The following is a 16758-nucleotide window of genomic DNA, read 5'->3' on the forward strand; positions in this document are numbered from 1 at the left end:
TAAAGATTTTCACATGAAACAAAGGAGAATGTTAATTGATGCTTGCTGTTCTTGTTTTCTGTTCAACTTCCTTTTTTCTCCCTCTAGCTCGTTCTTGCGCTTTTGATTCTTTATTTCAATCTTTGTTCTTCTAATTAATTGCAGTGGCTCCCTCACCTCCAAAATCTTCTCAAGAAGCCCATAAAAGCACGCCGCAAACATCCAAGAGGTTTAAAACTGTAAGCTTCTCGAAGAGGAAATCAACTTTGCAGAAGAAAGCTTACGAATTGACAACCTTGTGTGATGTTCTAGTTTGCTTGATCTGTTATGGGTCCAATGGGAAGGCCTTTACATGGCCAGAGAACCAAGAAGAGGCCAAAGATATCATCATGAGGTACAAGGGAGATGTCAAAGGCAAGAAGAAGAAGCAGCAGATCAAGAATCTGAATCTTGAAGAGAGGAAACCACAACAGATGCATCCCAAAGAGAGGTTTGAGACAATGAATAGGAGTATAGACAAGAAGATTGATGACTTACCAGAAGAAACATGGATGGAATTATTGGATTTCTTGGATTGTAAGTTAAAGGTTTTGGAAGAGAGAAGAGGGGTTTTGTAGAATAACGAAAAGGGTATAGAAAATAAAGTTAATTCTCGTGAAGAAATTGCCCAAAACATCACAGAATTGCACATGCCAAACTCATTATATTCAAGTGGGTATGGGACTAATCTAAATCTTTGCAAAGTAATTTTAATTTTAGTTAAAATTTTTAATTTTATTAACTTGATCTTTGTTTATTTTTATGTGATTTGAATTTTGAATGTCTTCATAGATTCAAATTGTGACTCGACCCGAAAACTTCGCGCTTCGATCCGATTGAGATAAAAAGTAAGATCACTCTACTTTTTTCATTATAGTGAAATTTTTTTTTTCTTATTTTGCTCGTAAACGTAGACCTTACGGTCGAACTTGTAGACCCTTATTTTGTGATGAGTATGTGCATTGAGGCCGTGGGAAACCCGATGATGAAAAATTATATGACTGTAAGATGTAATTGGAGGCATGGAGCTGAATTATTAATTCCGTGGGATGATCTTGAAAAAATGATAATAATAATAATAATAATAATAATAAAGTTTTGGGGAAATTAATTTAATTAAATTTAAATAAAATTTTATTTTGTTTAAATTTAATATGGGTAGTTCTTAAATGGATCTAATTAAGTTTAATTGGACTCCATGGGCCTAAGAAAGCCTAGTTAGGAATTTTAAATGGGACCCATTTAATTATTTTCTAAAAATTAAAATAACAAAATATCTCTGTCCTCCTTGGCCCCACTCTCTTCCTCACTCCCTATTGGTGTCACCTCCTTTCCCTCTCTTTCTATTGGTTGGAACACCTCACCCATATCCCAGTCTCATCCAAATTTATCAATTCTAGTCATTTAAGTTATCTGAACTTTATCACACTAGGACTCCAAACCCTACCACACTTCTTCCTCACTCCCTATTGGTGCCTTCCATTTTTTTCTGTCTTCCTATTGGTTGAAACACCTTACCTATATCCCAGTCTTATTCGAATTCTGCAATCGTAGTTGTTTAAGTCATCTAAACTTTATCATCCTAAGACTCCAAACCCTATCACACCTCTCTCCCAAAACCCTATAAATACCCTACTAGAGAAGGGAAGAAGAGGAGGATGGGAGGAAAGAGGAAGAGAAAATTCAGAGCTATAAGAAATTTAGAGATATTCAAGACTCTTTGAGTTCTTCCTTATTTTTTTTTTTCTTTTCTTCAAGAAGATTTTCATACAAGATTTCTAGAAGGTCAATTTTTATTATTTTCTTTTCAAGATCTATGTCACAAAATATTTTAATTCTATGCTCTTTGTCTTCAGTTTATTTTATATGTTCATATAGATCATGTAATCATGTTTAATTTGAGGGGATACACAACTCTGCACATGTTTAGTTTCTGTCTCTTGTATTTTTATTATTTTTCTTTAGTTTCTTTATTTTTTTTATTACAAACAAAAATTGGTAAGTAGCCCTAAGGTAAGTACCAAAGAGGGCATTTGCGCGGAGCTTATATGGAGCTAAACGGGAGTAAGCCAGGGATATCATTGCCATACTAGAAGAGAAGACCCTTTTTAAGGGTAGCTTGCCCCAATGGCAACTGCATTTACCAATAGGTAAGTAACTCTAAACTTATCGAATAACCATTGGTATGAAATTGTAGTAATAATAGAACTTTTATTTGGTAAATCAAAATTAACTTTGTTTTTAATTTAACTGACTTTTGCATGTAATTAATTTAAATAAATACTTTGTAAATTAAAATTAATCTTGTTTGTAAATTAAACTAACATTGGCATGTAAATAAATTTAATTTAATACTTGGTAATTGTAAAATAAATTTGCATGTTAGAAATCTTTATTAGGTTGTGATTGTTTGGGCCTTATGTGATATTAGAATAAATTACGCATGTACATAATTAACTTAGTTCAATTATCCTTAGGGTAACTTGGTGAAAATTAATTAATTAGGTTAAATAGAAACGTAGGGTTATTTGAAATTGAATTTGTTTATAAATTAAATTCTCAATAATAAATTAATTTTAGTCATCTGGTAAATACCATTTAAATAATTAGCAACCCCATAGATAGGAATTACTTGTGCATGAAAATTGTGTGTAAACAACAACCCTTTTGTGAGCTACTTGCGTGTGTAGGATTAGAATTGCATTTTTAGGATAAAGTTTAATAAATGAATAATAAACAAGACTTCTAGAAACATTAGTAGAGGACTGGCACTCGAATTAACGAGTTTAGACCAGGCGTAAAGGGTGCCTAACACCTTCCCCTTACGTACCCACTATCCCGAACCTAGACATTGGGCTATGGTAATGACGGTTGTGGAAACTCTGCAACGAGTAAGTTGCCATCCATGACCCTCGGAAGAAACACTGAATATGTCCCGGTTATTACCCGGGTGGCGACTCCTGTCTATCTATGCCTTCATGGCATAAATCCTTAGTACCGTGGTAGTGTTATGGGAAGACGGTACTTACCAGTGGTTTGATTCTATTAGGATTGTGTGAATTGCATGTCTAGGAAATGCTGTCTAAGGAGGTGGTACTTAAGTGAGACCATTGTGACTCCACCATCTTTCCTGGGCATTACCTGATGCATTTTATATAATTCTAATGGATGATATTTCGCCTCACGCCTCCCCCCCTCCTACAGTTTGGCGACTCCACTGGGGACTAAATGGATAGTTACTCCAACATGTTTCTATTAGTCTAATATTATTCCTTTGTTAAACTTTTTGCATTGCACTACACTTTCACACGGATCACCCTTACCCTTTTAGCCCCGTTAGTACTAGCCAAGGAGACCATGGTTCTACTCGAGCTATAACGAATTGGTGAATGCTAGCACCCCATGCCCGTACCTTCGAGTATATAAAAGAGCCACAGCTCTGACCGTTGTGCTTAATGGACAAGCTCTCGCATGGGTGACCCTTTTCCTACCCAATAAAGCCCATGAGCCATAGATTGCAACCCTAGGTACCTCGTAGATTTTTGTTGTGCTGGATTCGTATCCTTACTATTCAAACCATAAGTTCTAGTGGTAGTTGATATGAACTTAGGCCTATGCATAAACCCAATGTGTGTATAGGCCCAAGTCCATTTCAAAACCATGTTAAGCAAAAGGATGCTTACTTATGGTTAAACTTTAAGGATATAAATCCTTTGTTTGTGAGGGAAGGATCGTCCTGGACCATCCCTTGTTGGTGTGTCCAGTGTACCATAGCCTATGATAGAATTTTTTTCCCTGCACGTGAGAGTTGAAGGTATAAGGGGGCGAAGATTCAGTTCTGGAGATTTTTTTTTCGGTTTTGAGTTAGTCTTTGGTCCAATTTTAGTTCAGTTTATATGGTCTAGTTTTGGTTCAGTTTTCGTTCTATTGGCATGGTTCAGTTTTCATTTTGTAAAAGTAAAGGTAAAAAAAAAAAAGAAGAAAAAAAAACGAAAATGGTCCATTCATGCATTGCATTCATGTACATAGCATACTTAGGTTAACCCTTAAATCCTTTTTTTTTTTTTAGCAAACATAGCCTTAAAACACACCAAAAAGACTTCCAATCAGGTCACTTGGGTTAGGGAATGGAAGAGACTAGTAAGGATTTCTCCTGCACTACTTAAGATGGAAAAAACTATGGCCGTGCTTGATGAAATATTGAATGCCAAGATGTTTGACCTAGAAGAGACAATTGTGGTCAACTTTAGAAAGAGGCCCCGAGGTAGGCCAATTAAGTGGCATTAAAGTTATTGAGGTTCAAATTGTGTCTCACACCCCAAGGAGATTTTTTCCAATTCAGCCAACCCTTATCCTAAGTTTTGGAGCGTCTCAAAGTTCAAGACCTCCTACAGCTCTTAGCACCCAGACCACTACCAAATCCACTCCCACCTAGCTATGATATCAACCAATGTTGTCGGTTCTACCAAGACCACAATCATGACACCGACTGATGCTTTCAACTTAAGCATGATATCTAAGGCCTAATTGATGCCAAAAGGATAATTGACCCAGAAAATCAACCCAAAAGCTCCATGCCTAGCCAAAATTTCCACCTACACCAGGTCTCTACATGATCTCTACACCCCAAATAACCCTAACAGAATTATTGACTTTATCCAACCCATCCAAAAGCCCAGTGAACTTATCCAACCCATCCAAAAGCCCAGTGAACCTATCCAACCCATCCAAAAGCCCAATGAACCTCAATCTATAATGGTTGTTGACATTTGTGATAATTCTAGCTATGATGAGAGTCCTTTAGATGTTTTGATCAATTTTGATGAGGAGGTAGTTGCATTACAACTAGATGGTTCAGTTCCACTAGTGTCTGATTTTCAAGTTGTTGGCATCTATAAAAACTAGATGGATCTAAAGGTGGCTACTATGAAGAAAGGGATGAAGTTTTTTCTTAGCACAGGCCTAGAAGAAAGTATAGATGGTCTGGTGACTTTTCTTGAAATGAAGGGGTAGATCACAAGGTATGGTTTGGGCTATGAGCCAACTAAAGAGGAAAAAGAGTCAAAACCTCCTAAGTTCTTGAAAGAGAGGGCCAATTATCTGGACATATGATTAGGGGTTACTACATATGAAAGTGCTAAAGCAGAAAATCAGGACCATTGATCTAAGGACTGCATGGAAAGCTAAGCACCTAAAGTTACACTCCTAAGTTTGAGTTTATCTTTTGTAATGCTCACAGTAGTGATACAGATGTTTCCATTTCTGATGTACTTGATGAAGATTTCGAGGCAAAGATCAATAACATTCCCAGTCCTTCTGCTTACTTGTTTGATGTTTATTCTAATAGGCATATGCATGGCATTCATAATCATTTAGAATCTATTTTTGTAAATGCATCAAAATCGATCTCTATTAATTTGGGTACACCAAATAATCCTAAAGACATTAAGTTAGCTGAAGATTTAACCCAGGAAGAAAGAGATAAATTTATAGCCTCGCTAACAAAGTACCAAGAAGTACATGCCTCGAGTTTAAAATTAGATGGCCGATTCCCAAGCCACGCTGGTGTCCCTATAGGAAAAGAGTGGTCAAAAGTTAACTTAGCTAGTTATCCTAATGAGAAGTAAAATTTTATGCTATGAAGGATTAGTAGTAGCACATGTGGACCTAGAGGGAGAAGGAAAATGATATGAAGACATAAGGAGGTCTCTGAAAGTGAGAGAATACTCGTAATAAGCCTACAAAAGAGATAGAGCATCAATTCATAGATTAGTCACTCAACTTACTTTAGCTGGGGGGCAATTTTACAAACTCTTATGTGTAATAGAAAAATAGGCTGAGCAAATAATGAAAGAAATACATGTAGGAAATGTGTGGTCCCCATATGAATGGAAAGGTTCTAGTTGAAAAAAAAAATGTTTGAAACATATAAGGATTGGCCTAAAAAACTCCTTTATGTTCTTTAAGGTTATCATAGTACTACAAGGACATCCACGAGAACAACCCCATTCTCTTTAGTGTATGGGACTAAAGTAGTGCTATCCATTAAGCAAGAGGTCAAATCCTTAAGAGTGATGCTAGAAGCTAAGATCCTAGAAAATGAGTGGGACTAGAAGAGATATGAAGAACTAACTTTGATTGATGAAAAGAGGATGCGAGCCTTATATCATATGCAGGTTTATCAAAGGAAGATAACTAGAGCCTTTAATAAGAAGGTGAAGCCAAGAAAGATCAAAGAGGGAGATATGGTTTTGAAATAAAGCTCGGCCCATCCCTTTTGATCCAAGAGGAAAGTTTAAGCCAAACTGGGATGGTCCATACATAGTCAAAAAGATCTTGCCAGGAGGTGTTGTAAGAATATCAGACTTGGATGGAAATGAATTTCAATAACCAGTCAATTTAGACAGGCTCAAATGGTACTTTGTGTGAGACAGGCCCGCTAAGCTGAAAACCTGCAAAAGGCAGTCTAGGCAAAAGTAAGGGTCAAAGAAAAAAAAAAAAAAGAAAAAAATGCTAGATTGAAAACTTGCAAAAGGTGGTCTAGGCAAAAGGGGAGATGAGAGAAGATCTGGATGGAAAACCTGAAAAGGCCATTCAGCAGGTTATAAAACTTATTTCTAACTTTGGAAGGTTGAAAATTTAGCAAAGCTAAATGTAAGAGGGAGTAATGGTGTACCTGAATAAATAAAGAAGCTTTTATTGCATTGACTAGGGATGGGTTTTATTTAATTATGATCGCGAACATTTGTGTCTTGAGGGATACATCAAATGATTAAGTAATTGAACTGCATTGTTTTGATTTAATCTATGTCTTCTGAGCATGACAAGATAGGTGCTTGATATGAATGCCCTGGCAATTGTCCAATTTCAAAAAAAAAAAAAAAGAGAAAAAAAAAAGAGCTCGCTAGGTGAAAAACCCGGAAGGGCCGCTTAGGCAAAAGTTAGAGCAAGCCCGCTGTGATGAAAACCCAAAAGGGCATTTCAGGCAAAAGTTAGGGCATAGAAAATGGAGTTCATGGAAGAGAAATGAGTCAAGGCAGAAACCATGGGGGGAGAGAAGGAAAAAAAAAATCAGAGGGAAATTGTATTGTGACCTTAAGGAAGTCTTTTTTTGGTGAACAATTCTTCCAAAAAACTTTGAGGCTAAAAGAAAGTTTTTGCAAAAAGAGGTCCCTCAGAGGACTAAGTTTTTTTTAGAATCTCTAGCAAAATCAGCATGCCCATGATAGGAAGCAGCATACAAAAAGCACAAAAATCACAAAAAGAGTTTTGAGACCCAGTCATCTCAATTTTTTCAAATCATGAAATAGATATTTTTTGGTAAGTCCTTAGATGTTGTTTAGGGCGCACGACATAGTTGTGTAAGGCATAGAAGAACATGCATCAACATGTCACCTGTAGGTGTGTAAGGCATAAAATAACATGCATCACTACAGTTTTAAGTGTTGAACTACGAGGGGGTCTGATTCTTCCTCAGGATAGCAAGGGGGATATGTAGGTAGTTTAGGATTGCGGTCCTAAATACGAACCCATAACATTTCATGACAAATGTATTTTGGTAAGTCCTTAGACGTTGTTTAGGGCATATGGCATAGTTGTGTAAGGCGTAAAAGAACACGCATCAACATGTCACTTGTAGGTGTGTAAGGCGTAGAAGAACATGCATCACCACAGTTTCAAGTGTCGAACTAAGAGGGGGTCTGATTCTTCCTCAGGATAATGAGGGGGATACGTAGGTAGTTTAGGACCGCGGTCCTAAATACGAGCCCACAACATTTCATGACAGATATTTTTTGGTAAGTCCTTAGACGTTGTTTGGGGCATATAGCATAGTTGTGTAAGGCGTAGAAGAACACGCATCAACATGTCACCTGTAAGTGTGTAAGGCGTAGAAGAACATGCATCACCATAGTTTCAAGTGTCGAACTACGAGTGGGTCTGATTCTTCCTCAGGATAATGAGGGGGATACGTAGGTAGTTTAGGATTGCGGTCCTAAATACGAATCCACAACATTTCAAATCACATAGTTACTATTGTCATAAGACCGTAGCTAGTCTCATGACACAGAGTGTATCGACAGGGCAAGATGCACTCAATTTTCACATGACACAGTTATCACTGTTATGAGACCGTAGCTAGTCTCATGACGCAGAGTGTATCGACAGAGCAAGATACACTCATTTTTCACATAACACAATTATTACTGTTATGAGACAGTAGCTAGTCTCATAACATAGAGTATGTCGACCGAGCAAGATATACTTAATCCTCACAGCCAATGTTTCATAGTTATTAGAAATTTGAGTTTCACTTTGACGAAACTTGAGCAATGCTTTGGCATTGATTTCAACTTTCGCTAAGTGGGGGGCAAACTGTAAACCCTTATTTTGTGATGAGCATGTGCATTGAGGCCGTGGGAAACCCGATGATGAAAAATTATATGACTGTAAGATGTAATTGGAGGCATGGAGCTGAATTATTAATTCCGTGACATGATCTTGAAAAATAATAATAATAATAATAATAATAATAATAAAGTTTTGGGAAATTAATTTAATTAAATTTAAATAAAATTTTATTTTATTTAAATTTAATATGGGTAGTTCTTAAATGATCTAATTAAGTTTAATTGGGCTCCATGGGCCTAAGAAAGCCTAGTTAGGAATTTTAAATGGGACCCATTTAATTATTTTCTGAAAATTAAAATAACAAAATATCTCTCTCCTCCTTGGCCCCACTCTCTTCCTCACTCCCTATTGGTGTCACCTCCTTTCCCTCTCTTTCTATTGGTTGGAACACCTCACCCATATTCCAGTCTCATCCAAATTTATCAATCCTAGTCATTTAAGTTATCTGAACTTTATCACACTAGGACTCCAAACCCTACCACACTTCTTCCTCACTCCCTATTGGTGCCTTCCATTTTTTTCTGTCTTCCTATTGGTTGAAACACCTCACCCATATCCCAGTCTTATTCGAATTCTGCAATCGTAGTTGTTTAAGTCATCTAAACTTTATCATCCTAAGACTCCAAACCCTATCACACCTCTCTCCCAAAACCCTATAAATACCCTACTAGAGAAGGGAAGAATAGGAGGATGAGAGGAAAGAGGAAGAGAAAATTCAGAGCTATAAGAAATTTAGAGATATTCAAGACTCTTTGAGTTCTTCCTTATTTTTTTTTTCTTTTCTTCAAGAAGATTTTCATACAAGATTTCTGGAAGGTCAGTTTTTATTGTTTTCTTTTCAAGATCTATGCCACACAATATTTTAATTCTATGCTCTTTGTCTTCAATTTATTTTTTATGTTCATATAGATCATGTAATCATGTTTAATTTGAGGGGATACACAACTCTGCACATGTTTAGTTTCTGTCTCTCGTATTTTTATTATTTTTCTTTAGTTTCTTTATTTTTTTTTTTTTTACAAACAAAAATTGGTAAGTAGCCCTAAGGTAAGTACCAAAGAGGGCATTTGCGCGGAGCTTATATGGAGCTAAACGGGAGTAAGCCAGGGATATCATTGCCATACTAGAAGAGAATACCATTTTTTAAGGGTAGTTTGCCCCAATGGCAACTACATTTACCAACAGGTAAGTAACTCTAAACTTATCGAATAACCATTGGCATGAAATTGTAGTAATAATAGAACTTTTATTTGATAAATCAAAATTAACTTTGTTTTTAATTTAACTGACTTTTGCATGTAATTAATTTAAATAAATACTTTGTAAATTAAAATTAATCTTGTTTGTAAATTAAACTAACATTTGCATGTAAATAAATTTAATTTAATACTTGGTAATTGTAAAATAAATTTGCATGTTAGAAATCTTTATTAGGTTGTGATTGTTTGGGCCTTATGTGATATTAGAATAAATTACACATGTACATAATTAACTTAGTTCAATTATCCTTAGGATAACTTGGTGAAAATTAATTAATTAGGTTAAATAGAAACGTAGGGTTATTTGAAATTGAATTTGTTTGTAAATTAAATTCTCAATAATAAATTAATTTTAGTCATCTGGTAAATATCATTTAAATAATTAGCAACCCCATAGATAGGAATTACTTGTGCATGAAAATTGTGTGTAAACAACAACCCTTTTGTGAGTTACTTGCGTGTGTAGGATTAGAATTGCATTTTTAGGATAAAGTTTAATAAAGGAATAATAAACAAGACTTCTAGAAACATTAGTAGATGACTGGCACTCGAATTAACGAGGTTAGACCAGGCGTAAGGGGTGCCTAACACCTTCCCCTTACGTACCCACTATTCCGAACCTAGACATTGGGCTATGGTAATGACGGTTGTGGAAATTCTGCAACGAGTAAGTTGCCATCCATGACCCTCGGAAGAAACACTGAATATGTCCTGGTTATTACCCGGGTGGCGACTCCTGTCTATCTATGCCTTCGTGGCATAAATCCTTAGTACCGTGGTAGTGTTATGGGAAGATGGTACTTACCAGTGGTTTGATTCTATTAGGATTGTGTGAATTGCATGTCTAGGAAATGCTGTCTAAGAAGGTGGTACTTAAGTGAGACCATTGTGACTCCACCATCTTTCCTGGGCATTACCTGATACATTTTATATAATTCTAATGGATGATATTTCGCCTCACGCCTCCCTCGCCCCCACAGAACTACGTAAATCATTTATTATTCTAATTATATTTTCTTATACTGTGTGATTGTGCATTGTGTATATTTTTTATATTTGCACGCCTATTATATTAATCTCAAATTTTTTATATTTGTTTCAATTTTAACGACTAAACTATTTAATAAGTTCAAAAAAAAACATAAAACTAACGTGCTATACTAATTAGGAAAAAATATATTTTATTAGTGACTTTTACAATTTTCAACAAAAACAAATTCTGAAATTTAAAAAAAAAAAAAAAAAAAAAAAAAGAAATCGATCTAACTTCAGCTATATTGAGTACAATTTACTAAATTGCTTAAAGTAATTATATTGTCAAATTTTAAAAATTAAATTAATAAAACTAACAGTTTTAATTAAAAATTTTGTTTTCAACATTTGACATTTTTTAACTTTTAAATATCCAATACAATATGCAAAACTTCAATGGCCTTACTTAAAAAGTTAATTAATGGGTTGAATAGCACACAATTAAAAATATTAACTCAATAGACAAAAATTTCCACCACCCAATCTTAACCATTATTGTGCATAAATGCATAGACACACAGGTCTGCAAGCAGCAACCTAAACACCCATATGATATGAATCATGAATTGCCTATAGAAACTAGTATAAAACATTGTGAAGCCAATATGCATAGCACCCATAAGAAATTAAGAATTATAAACAACTAATAAAAAGCTCATAGTCAAAGCTCAAGGACAGATGGGAATGTCAAACTGAGCATGAAAATTCAGTTCCCAACCCCATCATCAGAAAAAAAACTCAAGCATTCACATGCTAACAAATAGCTAGACACCAAATGGGAAACTTTTACCTTGACTATTAGCAAATTGAAAGTATATGTTTATATATTTATTCTGCTCATTAGAAATAGTTGGACAAAATTGAATTACAAATTAAAGAAACTTTTCATGTAAATAGTTAACATATATATGCAATTCAAATATGACACTCATATAAAACACCTAACAGATCATGGAACAGCCCTGGCAGTAGTGAGCCCAATGGTAACAGAAAAGCTTCAATCTCGAAGAAATAGGATTTGGCGTACCGCTTCAGGTCTCCCCTTGAATGCTCAAATGCACTTAACCAAGCCTAGCATGTTCAGCAACAAATGGGAATAAATGAACAAATAAAAAACCATGAATGAGTGCAGTCAACACCAATGCTGCAATTTGGTTGTATCTACTTGAAGCAAAGAACAGAAACAAAGGATGATACTAGTTTGACATACTGAAAAACAAAAATAATTTTGGTGAAGAATCCCCATGTGAGGTCCCCAAAGTCACCTTATGTTTGACAATTGAATCATTACAATTCAGTCACAGAAAAGGGTACCATTTTTTGAAAACGGCAATTTACGAGATAAAATAACAAAAATGAGAATTCATGAATGCTTTTCTGTACAATAACACATTTCTAAACACACACAATTAGTCAAAGACTTCACAACCACATGGGAAAAAGTATTGCTACAGAATTGATTCGCGTAAAATTAATTTGTCTTTTCATTTTTTAGTTTTCCTAATTCTACAAGTATTTAGCTGTCCTAATTATAGTAGTATTAATTGCGTAGGAAATAAAACTTGTTCAGGGCATATAGTCCTAATTAATAAACGAGTATATTCCTGTTAGAGTCCAGTTACAAATCAAAGTGTATTTAAGAACTTTATTCAGAAATAAAGGTATTAAAGTCCAGTTTTACTGAAGGTTGAGTTCCTAAAATACTCAGAGATCAGAATTCTCTCTAACGAACCTTTGTTTTACTTTCAAAATAGGTAACAAAGGGAAAGGCTATAAAACTAACAAGCTGCAATCCAGCAATTTCCTATTATTAGATTTCTCTATGAATCGCTCATGTACTCGATCCCAGGCTCGGGACTGTAACAATTTGATATCAGAGCTCAACATGGACAAAGCATTCTTGCAACAATTTGAGGCCTTCTGAAAGCAGTATCGCGATAATTGAGAAATCATCCTTGCTCAACAGTAGGATTTATCATTGCAAACATGCGAAGGAATTTCAAGCAAGCCATTTGCACAAGCCATCGATGGACTAGGAGGAAGCTATGCTACAAGGTTGACAGTAAAAAGGAAAAACAAGACCGATCACCAATGCTTTAGACCATGGAGGCCGGCATGAGATTTGGGAGTTTGTTCCAAGGTATTCAAAATTGGATTTTCCTTGCTACAATGGCAAACAAGATCCCATTGGATGGCTTAGCAGGTGCGGACATTTTTTGGACAGCAGAAAACTGCAAGGACAACCTATCTTCTTTCCATCTTGAAGGAGATGATCAACTATGGTTCATAAAATTAAAACAAGATTGTGCATTAATTGAATTTAAAGAATGTCATCATCTACGTTATAGGCCTCCAATTAGAGAGGTCTGCTTAGAGTTTTGTCCAAATTAAGCCAAACAAGCTCAGTGGAGAAATACCAATGTCAGTTTGAACAATTATTGCCCAGATCAAGGAGGCTCACTCCAAAGCAAGAGGTGGAGATTCTCATTAATGGTTTATATAAGGCTCTGCAAGTCGAGGTAACCATACAACATCACCTTAACCTAACAACTGCCATGAATTTGGCTCTCTTGTTTGAATGACAAATTGTTGCACAAAGGCTACAAACTCTGAAGTAAGCAGTTTCGACTTCATATAAGACCAACCCACCATTTATCAAACAGTTATCTAGCCGGATATAGTGGAATGAAGGATAAAGGAATTATGTTCTAATTGTGACGAGCCACATAAAAACAACCATCACTGTAAAAAAAATTATTTTGGTGGGAAGTAATTGAAGATTCAAGTGCTTAAGGGGAATCAAGGGAGAAAACAAAAGCTTTGTGAGGCCACTTTGTCGCAGCATTTTCCTACTTTCGTGCTTGAGAACGAGCACCCTTCTAAAAGAGGGAGTAATATAATGAAAAAACAGCAAAATAGAGATTTTCAGCAAGTCTATAAGAGGTTCTCGCATGGGCAAAATAGGCCACAGAACTGATTTGCGTAAAATTGATTTCTTTCCTAGTTTATTCGGATTTTTGTCTTTTCCTTATTTAGTTTTCCTAATTCTAGGAGCATTTAGCTTTCCTAATTACAGTAGTTTAGCTGCAAAGAAAATAAAACTTATTTAGGGCATATACCCCTAATTAATAAATGAATATATTATTGTTTAGGGTCTAGTTAGGAATCAAAGTGTATTTAAGCACTTTATTCCGAAATAAAATTATTCAAATCTAGTTTTATTCAAGGTTAAGTTCCTAAAAAACTCTTAGATCAAAAGGTTCTCCTAACGAGCCTTCATTTCACATTCACAATAAGTAACAAAGGGAAAGGCCGTAAAAATTACAAGCTGCAATCCATAAATTTCCTATTAGATTTCTCCGTGAATCGTTCGTGCACTCGATCCCAGACTCGGGACTGTAACATCAGAGGGTTCTCTCTAACCGGCCTCTTTTAGCTCTTCCACAATAGATAGCAACCAAACCACAAAGGCCGAAACAATAATAGACCTCAACCCCGCAGCTCCTCATTTGCAGATTTCTCTGTTAATCACCATTGGACATGATTCGAAACTCAAGTTCTTAACACAAATACCCTTCTACAAACTGTAATCTATAGCACATTAATTCATAGTTTAAAAAAAATGTCATGTCTGCAGGCACACAAAGGTTACACAAACTCTCGCTGTATCACAACATTTTCTTGATGGTTCTCACCCATTGTTGGACTCTTTCATGAAACTTGAATTGGTCACTACAGCTCCCATAATTTGTGACTATGTAGCATGGAAATGGAAACAGAAACTTGGACAGGGGAAATATGGAAATGGACACGGAGAAACAACATTTTTAAAAGTATAAGAAACGGAAACGTGGGGAAACACGTAAATATAAAAATATATATATATATATATATATATATATATATATAATTTATTAAAAATAATAAGAATAATTATTTATTTTAAATTCTCACCTCCTGTTTAATTTTTTAAAACAATAGAGAGTATTAATGATATTAAAATTTTAGTTTACATCTCAATTAAAATCAATTCAAAAAATAAAGTAAAGATTAAAAATAATAAGATAAAAATTACAATAAAAAAATTTCAATTTAGAAGCCGGCCTCTCATTTCTCTCTCTCTCCTTAAAAGCTAGCATTCCTTTTCTAGCCATGTGCGACACAACTTTAAAAGCCAACCTCCCATTCCTCTCACTCTCACGCTCTCTCTCTAATGCTCTTCTTCTCCACCGATTATCAGCTTTTTATCATCTTTTTTGGTTCTTTTCTATTAAAATCCTAATCTCCCTCTCTTTTTTCTTAATTGCCTTTTAGCTTTTTCAGATCTCACCACCTCCATTTTTAATTTGTCTTTCAATCTAATCTCTTCTCTTCCTGATGAGTCTTTATTTGAACTTTTGCCGAGTCAATCTAGGGTTTTCTTTCTTCTAATTCATCTTTCAATTCCTGTGCTTTTGCTGTGCCTTGATTTTTTTTGATTTCTTTTTATATTATTGTGTAATTAAAAGAAAAAAAAAAAAGATTTGGTATGTTGATTTGGTATATTTCGTTGGCCTGGTTGCTTGCTGATGGGAAATGAAACCAGAAGAAAGTAAAAGAGAGCTTGGGTCTTCTTCTCCTCTTGCTGCAATTTCTCTTTTTTTTTTTTTAGAGAAACGTGTTTCAGATATGAGAAACGCGTTTCCATTTTTTAGATTTTCTGGACACGGCCCCAAAACGTTTCAAGGCTGTGTCCACCGTTTCTAGGACGGAAATGTTTCTGACACTCGGAAACGCCAGTTATAGGCATTTCCATGCTTCATAGATTTGTGATACACCATTCCCCAGGCCAGAAAAAAAAAAAAAAAAAAAAAAAAAAGTAAGTGAGGTAGTTGTTAACCTAACCTCAAAATGAAAACATCTGTTTGCTTTGAAAACAACAAGAAGTTTCAAAATGGGAAGTGAAACACACTACTCTATGACGCCTATACCCTGAATTTCACAGAGGTTTGACATATACATCACTTCCACAGAATATTAACATACAAATTAGAATATAGGAAAGCAGTTATAATTCTAATGGATGCGAAAGTAAATAAATATGTAAATAAGAGATAGAAGTGAGAAAGAGGGAACAGAAGTAAAATAGAAATAAACCCAAAGCAAAAGGCATAAAACTGGTAAGTACTGAAAACACGTTCTCCAAGAAAAGCATAGTCATAACAAAACAATAGGGAAGGAAGTGAGTTCTACGATCAAACCTTGGAGAAGCTGCATTAATATTCCTATGAAGATCAACTCTCTCAGCCACCAATTCCCCATTTTCTCCTCTTCCTTCTCTTCCCCTTCCTCTTCCTCACCCTCCAACATCTCGTAGTAATGCCCATAAGTATACTCAGGAGAGTATCCAGTCTCTTCATTGAACAGCATAACATGTCCTTGCCACTCCCACGCTCGATAATCTGATCCTTTTTCCTCATGAAACCGAACACATATTTGATGTTCACCAATTTGAACTACCTCACCCGAGTTGGGTTTCAATGAATCAGTCCTACCTGAGTCGATGAGATATTCGATTTCGTTCTTAAGCTTGAATTCTTCTTTACACAATTGGGTTCTGGTATTAGAGTTGCCATCATCAGAATTAACTGAGTAATTGCTGGCAGCGTCAAAGAGGTGGTCCTCATGAGATTGAGAGAGGAGGGGATTGTGGGAAGTATTTGGAGGGCTGAGTTGGAGGCGGCCCAGTAGGGCCACGAGATTGTCAAAATTGTACGTGTTGGTGAACGAATTCATGGTGTTTGCTTTCTTTACTTTTTGGCTTTGATGATCAGAGAACAATAGAATTCAATATTTATCTGTAAAAGACATATCATTCAAGATCTCTATCAGTATAGTCTTACAAAACATGACCTACTGGAAATTAGGGCCAAAGATAAAGTGCAAAGTAATATTTGATAGAGCAAAAATCACTGTCTGTTTTATTCACATTCCAAATACACATATTGATAGGACTCCAACTGCTACTACTGGCAATGAGAATTGAATATCCATCAAACAA

The 16758-nt window shown here is 35.4% G+C and overlaps 1 protein-coding gene across 1 annotated transcript; it reads right to left on the reverse strand.

The window, feature by feature from the left end:
- Nucleotides 1–11542: 11542 nt before the first annotated feature.
- Nucleotides 11543–16528, reverse strand: LOC110673085 (uncharacterized). Its single transcript, XM_021836096.2, has 2 exons — nucleotides 15959–16528; nucleotides 11543–11789 (listed from the first exon to the last, which is right to left on the reverse strand). Exons 1-2 carry the CDS (start codon nucleotides 16491–16493, stop codon nucleotides 11770–11772), a joined length of 555 nt encoding a protein of 184 aa, XP_021691788.2. The 5' UTR covers nucleotides 16494–16528; the 3' UTR covers nucleotides 11543–11769.
- Between the last annotated feature and the right edge of the window lie 230 nt (nucleotides 16529–16758).

This window comes from Hevea brasiliensis, chromosome 10 (genome assembly GCF_030052815.1).
Source record: "Hevea brasiliensis isolate MT/VB/25A 57/8 chromosome 10, ASM3005281v1, whole genome shotgun sequence".
In the NCBI taxonomy this organism is placed as follows: Eukaryota; Viridiplantae; Streptophyta; class Magnoliopsida; order Malpighiales; family Euphorbiaceae; genus Hevea; species Hevea brasiliensis.